The 12,697-nt window shown below is 43.9% G+C and overlaps 1 protein-coding gene across 1 annotated transcript in view; it reads left to right on the forward strand.

Annotated features, from left to right (window-relative positions):
* The window catches only part of LOC135211507 (uncharacterized), a 76,458-nt gene extending 72,490 nt beyond the window's left edge, over positions 1 to 3,968 (forward strand). Inside the window, exon 4 of the mRNA XM_064244811.1 lies at positions 3,485 to 3,968. Within this exon, the coding sequence (XP_064100881.1) occupies positions 3,485 to 3,814 (330 nt within the window). The 3' untranslated portion in view covers positions 3,815 to 3,968. The remainder of the gene's footprint in view (positions 1 to 3,484) is intronic.
* Positions 3,969 to 12,697: the final 8,729 nt, after the last annotated feature.

Here is a 12,697-nt window from a genome sequence, read left to right on the forward strand (position 1 = left end):
AGAAATGGCTCCACTTGCGAAAACTTCAGCTTCAATAATTCGGTAGCCTCCTTTTCCACTGCTGGATAATGCAACTCACTACCCTGGAGCGTTCTTGACATGAAAGCTACCGGCCGGTCACCCTGGTTTGGTTAAGACTGCTGAAACAGCAATTCCGAAGCATCACACTCCCAACAAACAAAGGGAAGGCTCTCATCCACAGACCGTAGTGAAACATTCCATAAGTTGTTTTTTTAAGGAGTTAAAAGCAGCTAGTGCTGGCTCACTCAGTGGAAAAGTTTTTGTGTTCACTAAGGGATGAATCATATCAGAAAAACGAGGGATCCATTTGGCTAATATGCAAACACCCTTGAGCTCTTCGCAGAGACCCCATATTTGTGGGAGGCGGTAATTCTTGAAGGGGTGGGACGTAATCTGTCAGGGTCAGGCTTTATCACATTATTACCGACACAATACCCTAGAACATTGATTGTAGGAACAGACACCAAACCGATTTCACTTCATTTAGGGTGATCTTCCGTTTCTGAACCACATCCAAGAACTTTTGACGCGTTTTCATCATGTTCAGCCTGAGTAATCCACCTACAGTAATATTATCTAGATATGGAAAAGTATCTTTGAGGTTCTCATCTTCAACTAGTTTGTCCATAGCTCTTTGGAAAGCAACTACACCATTTGTGACACCAAATGGAATGCCTACAAAACTGAAACAATTCCTCCTGCACCCTCAAAAGCAGTGTACTCCTCTCACTCTCTTTAATGCTGATTTGGTGAATATGCATCTTTAAGTCAAATGTGGAGAACACCTTATATTTGCAAGGTCATGCACCATATCCTCTATCCTTGGGAGGGGGTATGCATCTAGTTCTGTGTATTGGTTAATGGTCTGGGAATAATCAATGCAAAGTCTCTTTTTGTGCCTGCCAAGTGGATCTTTGACTACTACAACCTGTGCTCTCCAAGGGGATATACTTGGCTCAATGATACCTTCAGATAGTAAATGTGATATCTGGTCTTTTACAAACAGCTGGTCATCCTGGCTATAGCGTCTAGATTTAACTGCAATGGGTTTACACTGTTGAGGCAAGTTTGAAACAATGACGGTTCATCGATATCAGCTGTTGCTAATACAGACAGTTTGGCTCCAGTTATCTTTAAACTTGGTTTATTCCCTCCATATTGAAAAGTTACACTCTGGTGTTGCTTTTGAAAGTCATAACCTACGATAACATCACAACACAAATCCTTCAGGACCCCGAGCTGGATACAAGGATATCTCTGATCAAGGTGCACTAAGTCTGCTGTAACAAACCCAGGGGAACTAGCATTTAAAGATTTTGATGCCATTGAGACTGCTGTACCTACAGGAAAACTATTGTCAAATTTAGTTCTGTGCTACTTCCTCACGTATAAAAAAAACTATCTGAACTACAAGAATCAATTAGTGCCTTCAATGAATGGCCATTTACAGTAATGTTTGTAGCTGCATGTGAAAGATTCTTTGGATACGTGGCAGCTATTGTAAGCAAAGTGGGATTATACAATGCAGCAGTAGTACTACCTGAAGCCATTGATTTACAGACTTTTGCAAAATGACCTGTTTTACCACATTTGTTACATTTAACAGTGCGTGCAGGACAACTCACTCTACCTGTACTGTGGAGTGCATTACCACACAAAAATAGCATTTCCTCTTAGATAAGTAAGCAGCAGCAACAGCTGAATCTCCAGGTGAACTTCTTTCTGCTTCTTCTTTTGTTGGCTGCTGCTGCTGGTCACCTCCGGGCTGTGCCTGCCACTGGAACTAAAGCAGCAGTATGAGGAATGGGTGGAGATGCATACGCGTCGGCACTACGCTGGGCAAGATCCAACGTACGAGCTTGACTGTGTGCAGCCTCCAGGTTCAGTGACTTATTTTCTAGTAGGCGCTGACGAATAAATGCTGAGGCAATACCATTGATAAATGCATCACGTACTAGCTCCTGCCGATATTGCTCAGCTGTGACTGCCTGGAAGTTACAATCCTTGCTTAGCTTATGTAGCTCCCTCAGAAATTCATCAAGGGATTCTCCTGACTGCTGTCGTCGTGTCGCCAAAACATGCCTAGCAAAAACTTCATTCGGCAACTTGAACATAAAAGCACTCTCCAGTTTGGCGATTGCACTCTCAAAAGTACTACAGTCTTCAATGAGTTCATACACACTCGGGGACACACAATTCACTAATGCCCTCAACTTGTCTGGTGCAGCATCTCCACTTTCTTCTATGAAGTTGGTGAATGTTTTATGCCAGTGCTTCCACTCTTTGGCTGCAGTGGGCGAGCTGGGATCTGTGTCCAGTCTGGACGGCTTCAGCAGCTTGGCCATGATAGGTAGTGTGTTGAATAAATTGTAATGAAAGTAAACACTTGGTGACAGATTCCAAGCTTTATTCAACACATTACCAAACTACCACATCTGTAACAGAAAAACAGACAATAACTATCAATTTTCATGCACACATGAACACAAGCACATAACTTATGACAATCATGCTACAAAACATTAACATTAGAAAACAACATAAAGAAATAGTTTGATAGCTAGGACCTACCACAAATAATAATACTACAATTTACTTTTTGTTCTTTGAACTGTGGCATAAAAAAGAATGAGAATTTATTGTAGTTTCTATGCACATATATCTGACTGTCCACTAGAGCTTAAGTACGTACATTGTTCCATTCTCACCATTATAATGTACTATTATATTTTCGTAATTTTGTTATCTTAAACATATAGACTCTTAGGTCAAATTGATCTGAAACATGTATTTGTAGTATTCACTAAAAATTCTTAACACTCTTATTTTTAACTTTTTGGTTACACTTATTTCTGCAGGCGATGAATCTGGTGGAGAAATAAACTTAAAAGCTACTTAAAAGCTCTCCCTCCCATGATTTGCTCTGAATCTTTGCAGGCTAATAAGAACATTGTTATCATTTGTTGCAGCTCTTCTGCATATTTTTTTTTTTATACAGCACACGTATACTGTATATTGAATTCACATTCCTATTATGTATTTAAAATACACATTCTTGTTATTTCCAGTCTCCCATTGAACTCTTTCTTTACAGTTGTGGGAGAATCTTTGTATGTCCATACTCTTAGTATCTGTTGTTTTCGTATTCAAAGGTATAAAATTTTACCTACCTTTCTTTGTCTTTGTGGACCCTTCACTCTGAATTTTCATAACAGCTGCCAATAGCAGTTTTTTATGCTTTGATTTGCAAGCATTTGAAAAGAATTTTTCAGTTGCTGCAAAATTTTTTTTCTATTTAAGGTGGTTTGAAACATTTCAGTTTATAGTGGCTATCATTTATAGTCTCCACAGAGTTCAATGTTACTGTACTTCAATTGTTGCTGAAAATATTTACTCTAGTTCTTTTAAGGTTATCAAAAATATTAATTAAAGTTTACTTTAATCCCCTGTCTTTCCTTTATAGATGTCAAGGGGTGTGAAAATGATAACTCGCAGTACACAGACATACTGGGCTCGTATTCATTCCATTGCCCAAGTGGATGATACACAGGAGACAACAGTTGACCCTATGCCTTCATTATCATGGGATCATCTCACTCCCATGCCATCCCCTGCCTATCTACAGACAGTAGTAGTTGGGACAACCCGAAATGATGACTTAATTACTCAGGAAGATGAGAGGGCATATGGAATTGACACTACAGATGAAAAAGCTGTACACCAAGATGGCAGAGATTTGGTATATTCATCACACCATGAAAATGATGAAAGGGGAGCTGTGGGTGGGTGGTAGAGAGATTTTGTCTTTTTTTATTTGTTGTCACAGAGTATCCATTGTTATTTCTTGGTTAGTCTTATACAAAACTACATAATTTAAAAGTTTTTATGAATTATTGCACATTTGAACATGGTGTTTAATGAAGGGATAAATTAAACTGATGAAAGTATGTTTTGTTTAATTAATCAGCACATACACTTTATTTATTTCCCTCAATAAATCTTCAATTGAAAATCCTATTGGACAGTGTCACCAGACTATAAACCCTAAAGAGGGCTCCCAAGGGAAAATAAAACTATGAATTTGCTCGTTTAAATATTTTGAGATTAGATGCCACAACTGCATTAGACAAACTATTCCACATTTTATTTATAACCAAGATGAAACTCCGAGCAAACTGAGCTATATTAAACCTGATACTAGAAAATGAAACACTGCTTACAGAAGCAGCCTACCTTGTATTATAGGCAGTTCCCGGCTTACAACAGGGGTTCTGTTGTTGAGCCGAAAATCGTTGTAAGCTGGAAAATCATAAAAAAATCCTGAGAAAACCTTACTTTTAATGCTTTGGCTGCATTAAAAACTATGTAAACTGCATCTTTATTGTATTTCTCATAAAAAACCTTCAAATATTGATTATTTTGCATTTTTTGAGTCATATTTCTTCTGTCAGATCGGAGTCATAAGCGCCGTAACTTTGGAACATGCGTCTTAAAAATGGAAATAATTTATGATGAACATAATTGAAAAGCGTTGTAACCTTGGAACGTCGTAAGCCGGGAACTGCCTGTATATCAGCGTTTTGTGAATGCCAGGCATTTAAAAGTTAATTAGTTTCATATTTTCAAGTGCACACCCGTCTCTTAAGTGAAGAAATATTTGAATCATCATTAAATCTCTGAGAAAGTCAGTCTTTGTTGTTCTGTTAAGCAAAGTCAGGCATACAGTGTTCCAGCCATTATGCCTTAATCTTTAAGAATGAAGGTCATTCATATATATAGTGAAAAATTAATGTTGTCTTAGATAATCTCACCTCTGGGGATTAATCTTATTTTTTCACTCAAACTTGTAGCTGTAGAACTTAGGGATTTTGTCTAGCTATCATATCTCATAGGTCGAGCATAACTTCTTGAGGCCTCTGGGGGAACAAGTTGAGGAATACTTGATGTTTAACTCATCATCCTGCATATAATTTTCTTCGTTGAGGAGTATTGGAAAGTTTTTTAAACTGTCAAACTTACCTCCTTAAGAGCGGGAACTCTGCAGGAATGCTGCTCATTCAAAAGTTTATTGCCAAGACTCAGAAACCTGAGAGAATGGGTGACACTCTGGCTCTAGCTGTCATTCTTGTAGTCTGAGATTTGATCAAGAGCTTAAGAATTATGACTGGTTTTTCAGTCAGAGCACTTCATTGTTATGGATAAATGTTCAAAGTTCTTAATTAATTTACCAAGAACACACTTATGATATTTGAGGAAAGTGATTTATAATTTTTGTACATGAACTTCCCTGCCAGATATATACTTAGCTATAGTCTCCGACGTTCCGACAGAATTTCAAATCTCACGGCACACGCGACAGGTAGGTCAGGTGGTCTACCTTACCCGCCGCTGGGTGGCGGGTGTATGAACCAATCTATCTCTCCAGCCAGATTTTTTTCTGTCGCTGAAGCGATAACAACTGTTATCGTTTCATTCCGATATTTCTTCATTTCTCGCTTGCCTGGAGATTGATTTGGACTTTTTGGTGACGTATTCGCTCTATTTTGGCTTGGCATACGCTGATTGTGGACCGTTATTGACTTTGCGCTGGATTTTCCTGTAGAATGTCTGATTTTGATTCTGTTTCCAAAACTCCGGTTTTGTTTAGAGTATGTTTCACTGATGGATGTAAGGTGAGGTTACCGAAAGCTGCGGTTGACCCTCACACTATCTGTGTTAAATGTAAGGGGAATGAATGTTCGTTTAGTAACCCATGTCAAGAGTGTGAGGTTTTGAACGAAGATGAATATAAGGCTCTTTCTTCTTATATTAGGAAACTTGAAAGGGATAGGGTACGTAAAGCTTCTTCAAGGAGTTCGAGCAGGTCGAGAATGAGTGAGAATGAAACTAACATTAATGTAGTTTTAGAACCTTCCTCCCAGGTCTCAGCTCCTGCTCCCCGCACCGAAGCCGTAGATTTGTCTTCGGAGGCGGCGGCCTCAAAAGCTTCCTTGTGTTCTAAGGAAGACAAGAATCTTCGTACTGATCAAGGTAAGAGTGTCGGTGATGATAAGTGCAGTGTACCCAGTGATGTGGAGGGTGCGTCTGACCGGCTCCTTAGTGCCTTCAGGCCTAGACCTCTTCAGACTCCCAGTTCCAGTGGAGGAGGAAAGTCAAAAGCGCAGGAGGGCTAGGGAGAGCCCCCACCGGGTCAGGCGTCCCCTCGGCAGATCCTGAAGTTCGCTCCCAGGCTGCCGTTGGATCGTAAGAAGAAGGATACTCTTCGTCAGTGTTTTTCGTCGTCCTCTTCTCCTTCGCCGAAGCGTGGTTGGAGCTCTAAGGAGGCGTCACGCCCGTTGAAGAGGGCTGCAGAGGCTCCCTTCAGTACGTTAGCGTCCAGCCCAGAAGACTTTTCTGATGTAGCTTCCTTGCAAGCAAAGAAGCCTAGGATATCCTGTGATCGCCCTCCTTCTCCCTTGCTCTCGCGCTGAACTTGCTTCGGAAGAAGATCCTGGGGACTCTCCTTCTCGAGTGCTAGCGGGCCTACAAGCTCAGATCACAGCCTTGGCGGACTCCTTGACATCAAGATCCGCGTAGAGGGAAGGATTTTTGTCTCTCCCTATCAAGAGATCGAGGCGCTTTTTCGTCGGAAGAGCGCTCTCCTTGTAATCGGCGATCTCCTTCTTTTGAGGGATACTTCTACACATCGTAGGATTTCACGCGAGGAGCACCACTCCAGCTCCCTTGGAGGTGCCGAGACGCCATTCGTCGGATAGGCGCTCATTGGACTATGAAGATTTTTCCCCCAGATCGGATTCCTGCCTCGGGTAGACGCTCCGCCCCTTCTGTTTCTCCTTCTTCTAAGAGGTTTCGTGCAGAAGAGAGAGTCGCTCAGGTCATAGAAGACTGATTTCGTCGTCTCCGTCTCGTCTTTCTTCTCCTCAGCCGTTCTCAGAAGAACCTAGGGAATGCCCTTCTGAAAGTAGGCGGCGCTTCTCCTTCCGACTACTGTCGTTGGGCGTCGGATAACATAACTTGTAGGCGCTCACTCGCATGGAGTCGCTCCTCCCCTGTAAGACATCAAGAGTCCTAGTAGGAGCCTGCGCCTGGTAAGCATCTTTCTTTTAGTAGCTGTTCTCCTGGAGAAAGACGCCTTGATCCTCGTTTGGCTTCGTTCTCCTAGTAGGGGGGCGATCTTCGTTCTCGAGACTCCCTACTCCTGATCGATCCCTCTTGCTAGAAGTCAAGAACGCCTCAAGCGCCCTGCTTCTGTTAGGCGCTCGGAGCCTTACAGACGTTCTCCCCTTGGCCTTGGTAAGGACCAAGATCTCGTCGAACGCCCTTTCCGTTTCCTTTTAAGCGCTTGGAGCATAGCAGCCGCTCTCCTCCGCTTCGTAGGCATCAAGAGCCTCTCAAGTGCCCTGCTCCTGATAGACGCCCTATTTTTAGCAACGTTTCGCCGCTTGGTATGGCGCCAGGATTCCCCTAAGCGCCCTGTGACAGATAGGCACGGTCGCCCCTAGTAGCCGCTCTCCTCACGATCGGCGCCAGATTTTTAGTAGGCGCTCTCCCTCTCGTAGTCTCCCTAGGGATAGACGTGGTCTTCTAGGGAAGGGAGTCCTTCCTCTTTTGCTGTTAAGAGTTTGTCTCTTCGTTTAGGAAGGAATGCGAGATGAGACAAGAATTTTAAGATAAGCGTCCTTCTATTACGACTCGTCGTTCTCTTGTACGTCCGCTCTACTTTGGAATCTTCTCCACATTCAAGACGTTGTCTCCTTCATCACACTGTACCCCACCCCAGCTAGGAAATCATCTAAGGATTCTCATAAGGATCCTCATCCTCGTTCGTCCTCATCCTCGTTCTCCTCTTCAGGAAGGACCATGGAAGCCTCTGAGGAAGAAACTAATACATCGGCAGTTCAGTTTCTTCGTACAAGAAGCTCACAGAGCTTCTTCCTTCAGGAGTTCGGCAGAAGTCTTTGAGGCCCTACTCTGCTCCTCCTTCTCCACACTCGTTGTTCTCCACAGCGAAAGCAACGAAAGGATTCTTCGTGTGTGGAGAATGAAACCGAAAAACTCTTTCTATGAAGAAAGACGCTCAAGAGTTCGGTTCATTGATGCGTACTAAAGAAGAAGCGGGGAAAACTATGCCTTCCCTCCGTCGAAGCTTTCAGGACGGACAGGATTTTGGTATGAGACAGGAGAACCCTGGGACTCGGCCTTCGTCTTCAGCTGACGCAGATTTTTCGGCACTAGTAGACGCCACTAGAAGATTCAGCTTTGAATTCGGCCAAACTACGTGGGCAATGAATGAAATAGATCACATTCTAAAAGGCATTTTTAGAGTCTTGGAAGTTTTCAACTTTCTCGATTGGTCCCTCGGAGTCCTAGCCAAGAAAACTCAAGGACCGGACACGTTTTCTCCGGAGGATTTGAATTGTGTCTTATCCTGTATGGATAAATCGGTGAGGATGGGGCCAGCGAAATAGCTTCACTGTTTGGAGCAGGGGTTTTGAAGAAAAGATCAGTATTTTGCTCATTTTTAACAAAGTCTGTCTCACATGCTCAGAGATCGTCTTTGCTTTTTGCCCCTCTCTCTACGCAGCTGTTTCCTAAACACCTGGTTCAAAGGACATTTCGAAGGCTCTCTCTGCCAAAGCTACGCAGGACCTTCTAGCGCAGTCTGCAAGGAAGCCGCGCCCTATTCCTTCCAGACTAAGACGAAGAAAGCGAAGCCGACCTCTCAGGAACCCTTTCGAGGGGCTTCTACCTCTAGGTCCTCTTCGTTCAGAGGTCGGAAACCGGTAGAAGGATGAGGACTTTTACGAAGTTCAGTCAAACCTCCCAAGTAAGACTCAAGTCCTTCAGACAACTGTAGGCGCCGGAGGCTTTTACAGTTTGCAGAAGTCTGGGCCCAGAAAGATGCAGATGCCTGGACCCTGTCATTTTGAGGAAGGGCTACCTCATCCCGTTCTCTTCTAGGCCTCCCTTGACGAATACCCCGAGGGAGTTGACGGCCAGATACAGGGACCCCATCATGAATCAAAGCCCTCCGACTAGCGGTAGATCAGATGCTGGAAAAGGAAGGCGATCGAACTAGTGGCAGATCATCTTTCCGGCAGGCTTTTACAACCACCCAACCATCGCCTGTTCCGCTAGTTCCGAAATCCTTCAGGGGGATGGAGACCGGTGTTTGGACGTAAGAAGCGCCCCTGAAACTTCTTCGTCGAAAAGAAGAAGGTTCACGATGGAGACCACTGCCATCGGTGTTAGGCAGCACTCCGTCCAGGGGACTTGATGTGTCCTTGGACTTACAGGACGCTTACTTCCACGTACCAATCCATCCTTCCTCGAGGAAGTTTTTCTCTAAGATTCATGATGGTGGGGGGAAGAATTATTCCAATTCAGGGCCCTGTGTTTTGGCCTCTCCTCCCACGGCCCCCCGAAGTCTTTAACGGCCATCAATGAGGAATGTAGCAACAATGGCTTCACCTAGAAGGGTGTTGAGGATTTCGCTCTACCTCGACGATTGGCTTATAAGGGACCAATTCCAGAGATTGTTGTCTGAAGCAGGACTTGAAAGAAACCCTGGATTTGACTTATTCCTTAGGACTTCTGGTCAATCTGCAGAAGTCAAGTCTGATTCCCTCTCAGAGTGCGTTTATCTGGGGTGGGGATCCAGATGAACTCTCTGAGTTTTTTTCTCTTTTCCGTCACAGGAGAGGATAGCCCGGGGACTCGAAAAAGTAACAACCTTCCTTAGGGAAAGAAGTATGCACAGTGAGGGAGTGGATGAGTCTGCTGGGGACGCTCTCCTCACTGGAGCAATTTGTTTCCCTAGGAAGGTTGCACCTGAGACCGCTCCAATTCTTTCTTCATCGGAATTGGAGTCGTCCTTCTCAGGATTTAAGTTCTCTCCCTGTCAATTTCTCATCAAATCAAGAAGGAGTTAGCATGGTGGGCGGATCCCAACAAGTTCTCGCAGGGACTGGTCTCTTCAATCCCAGAACCCCAGCCTGGTGTTGTTCTCCGATGCGTCGGAAACAGGTTGGGGGGCGACTCTGGGGAACCAAGGAGGTGTCAGGAACCTGGGTGGGGGGACCAGTCTTCCTGGCCACATCAACAGGAAAGAAACTAATAGCCGTGTGGCTTGCTCTGAAGGAGTTCGAGTCAGATGTGACAGAGCAGTTTGTGCAGATAAACTCGGACAACACACGGCTCTGGCATACATCAGGAAACAGGGGGGGACGCATTCCTTCTCTCTGTTACAAAACAGCAAGAGATCTTCTTCTGTGGACAAGAAAAGGGGGATAAAACTTCTCACCAGATTCGTACGGAGGGAAAAGGAATGTAAGGGCGGGCAGATCTCCTCAGCAGGAAAGATCAGGTCCTTCCCACAGAGTGGACTCTGGCACCAAGATGTTTGCCAGAGCCTTTGGAAGTTGTGGGCAGGCCTCTCTTAGACCTGTTTGCAACTTCAAAGAACAAAAGACTGGATCTTTATTGCTCGCATCTCGGATCCAGGAGCAATAGGGATAGACGCTCTCCTACTCGATTGGAAAGGACTCGACGTATACGTGTTTCCCCCCTTCAAGATTCTGGGGTTGACTTTAAAAAAGTTCGCAGAGTCAGATTCCGCGAGGATGACTTTGATAGCTCCCTTTTGGCCAGCACAAGTATTGGTTCACAGAGGTGCTGGAATGGCTAGTGGATTTTTTCCAAGAATCGCTTCCTCTAAGGAGCGATCTACTCAAAGACAGCCCCCCACTTCGACAGGTACCACAAAAACCTCCCCGCTCTCAGTCTGACTGGCTTCAGACTGTCCAGAAACTGGTCAGAGGAAAGGCTTTTCGTCAGCAGCTGCTAAGGCAATCGCTAGAGCGAGGAGGTCTTCCACCTTACGAGTGTACCAGTCGAAGTGGGATGTCTTCAGAAGATGGTGCAAGAGGAATAACGTTTCCTCTTCCAGTACCTGTGAATCAAAAATTGCAGACTTCTTTTATTCTTAAGACAAGATGTGGCTTAGTCGTTTCGACGATTAAAGGCTATCGTAGTATGTTGGCGAATGTCTTCAGGCACAGGGGCCTCAACTTATCGGAAGATAAGGACCTACAGGACCTTATTAGGTCTTTTGATACAACGAAAATGCAGTCTCCTAAGACACCTAGCTGGAATTTGGATGTAGTCCTTCAATTCCTTGGGCCTCTAGGTTTGAACCCCCTAATTCAGCCTATTCAGAGACCTTACCAGAAGACTCTGTTTTTTATGGCTCTAGCTTCCGCCAGAAGAGTGAGTGAGCTTCAGGCGATTGATGGTAATGTGGGTTTTAAGGAGGACCTCTCTCATTTGCTCTTTCCTTCCTGGTTTTCTTGCAAAGAATGAAAACACCATCAAGAACTTCGAGATTCGTGGGTTATCTCTTTGGTAGGAGAAGAACCGAGAGAACTCTTTGCCCAGTGAGAATGGTAAAATACTACCTTAGAAGAAAAGAGCAACTGAAAGCCAACGCCAGAGGTCCTCGTGGTGTTCAGTAAAAGACCCTACTCGTCCATTGTTCGAAAGAAACGCAATTGTCCTTCTTCTTGAGAAGCCTCATCAAAGAAGCACACGGATCCTGCAGAAAAGAACATCTTAGGCTTCTTAAAGTGAAAGCACACGAAGTAAGAGCCATAGCAACTTCTCTTGCTTTCAACAAGAATATGTCCGTGCAAATCGAAATCGGATGACACATTCTGGAGAATAGTCAGTCAGTGTTCGCGAACCACTACTTACGTGATGTGAGAAATCACTTACGAAAAATGCTTCGCCTTGGGCCCGTACGTATCTGCGGATTCAGTGCTGGGGCAGGGAGCTGGAACTCATCCTGTTTAGTAGTATAAATTTTTTCCCCTTGTATTTGTTGTTGTTGGTTGCCTTAAAGACGATGCATGAAGGCATCTCTTTAGGTCGTAATACAGGCAGTCCCCGGCTTACGACGGTTCCGGCTTACGACGTTCCGAGGTTACGACGCTTTTTCTTAAATATTCAATGGAAATTCCGTCCTGGGTTACGACGCTTGTTCCGAGGTTACGACGCTGACGCTTCCGACGCTCCGAGTTTAACGACGCTTTTAAAAAACGCATGCTATGATAAAAATCCTTTATAGTTTAGCACAGTACATAATAAAAATATGTTTTTGGTTACATTACAACAAAAATTTTGAGGTTATGATGATTTTTTTGACACTTTTTTTTTTTTCGTCGTTTTTTTTATTTTTTGAATTTTTTTAGTGATGCCGCATATGCGGAACTAGTTTGCGGGCGAAATGAATACACTAGCTTGGGATGCGCAGTTTAAAACAACTCAAAAGCGCAAATATAATGAAAAATCATTGCTTGTTTCCAGTACATAATTAAAAAAAACTAAGTTTCTGGTTAGATTACAACACAAATTCCAAGGTTACGACGTTTTGTTATGCTTTTTAACGATACCTCATATGCAGAACTAGTTTTTGAGCGGAGGTGCATAAATTAATTAACGCTATTAAACTGTATGGTAAATTGACCGAACAACGACCTCGGACGGTCTGAGGACGCCAAGCGTAACAATACGAAAGGACGCCACTTCAATCGCGTGCCTGCCTGCATTTCACTAGGTTGTGTGCTGAGACGTTGCTGAAATTCCTTGCCATTTTCGCAAATTTACAATGGCTCCTAAA

Source organism: Macrobrachium nipponense, chromosome 4 (assembly GCF_015104395.2).
Source record: "Macrobrachium nipponense isolate FS-2020 chromosome 4, ASM1510439v2, whole genome shotgun sequence".
Lineage (NCBI taxonomy): Eukaryota > Metazoa > Arthropoda > Malacostraca > Decapoda > Palaemonidae > Macrobrachium > Macrobrachium nipponense.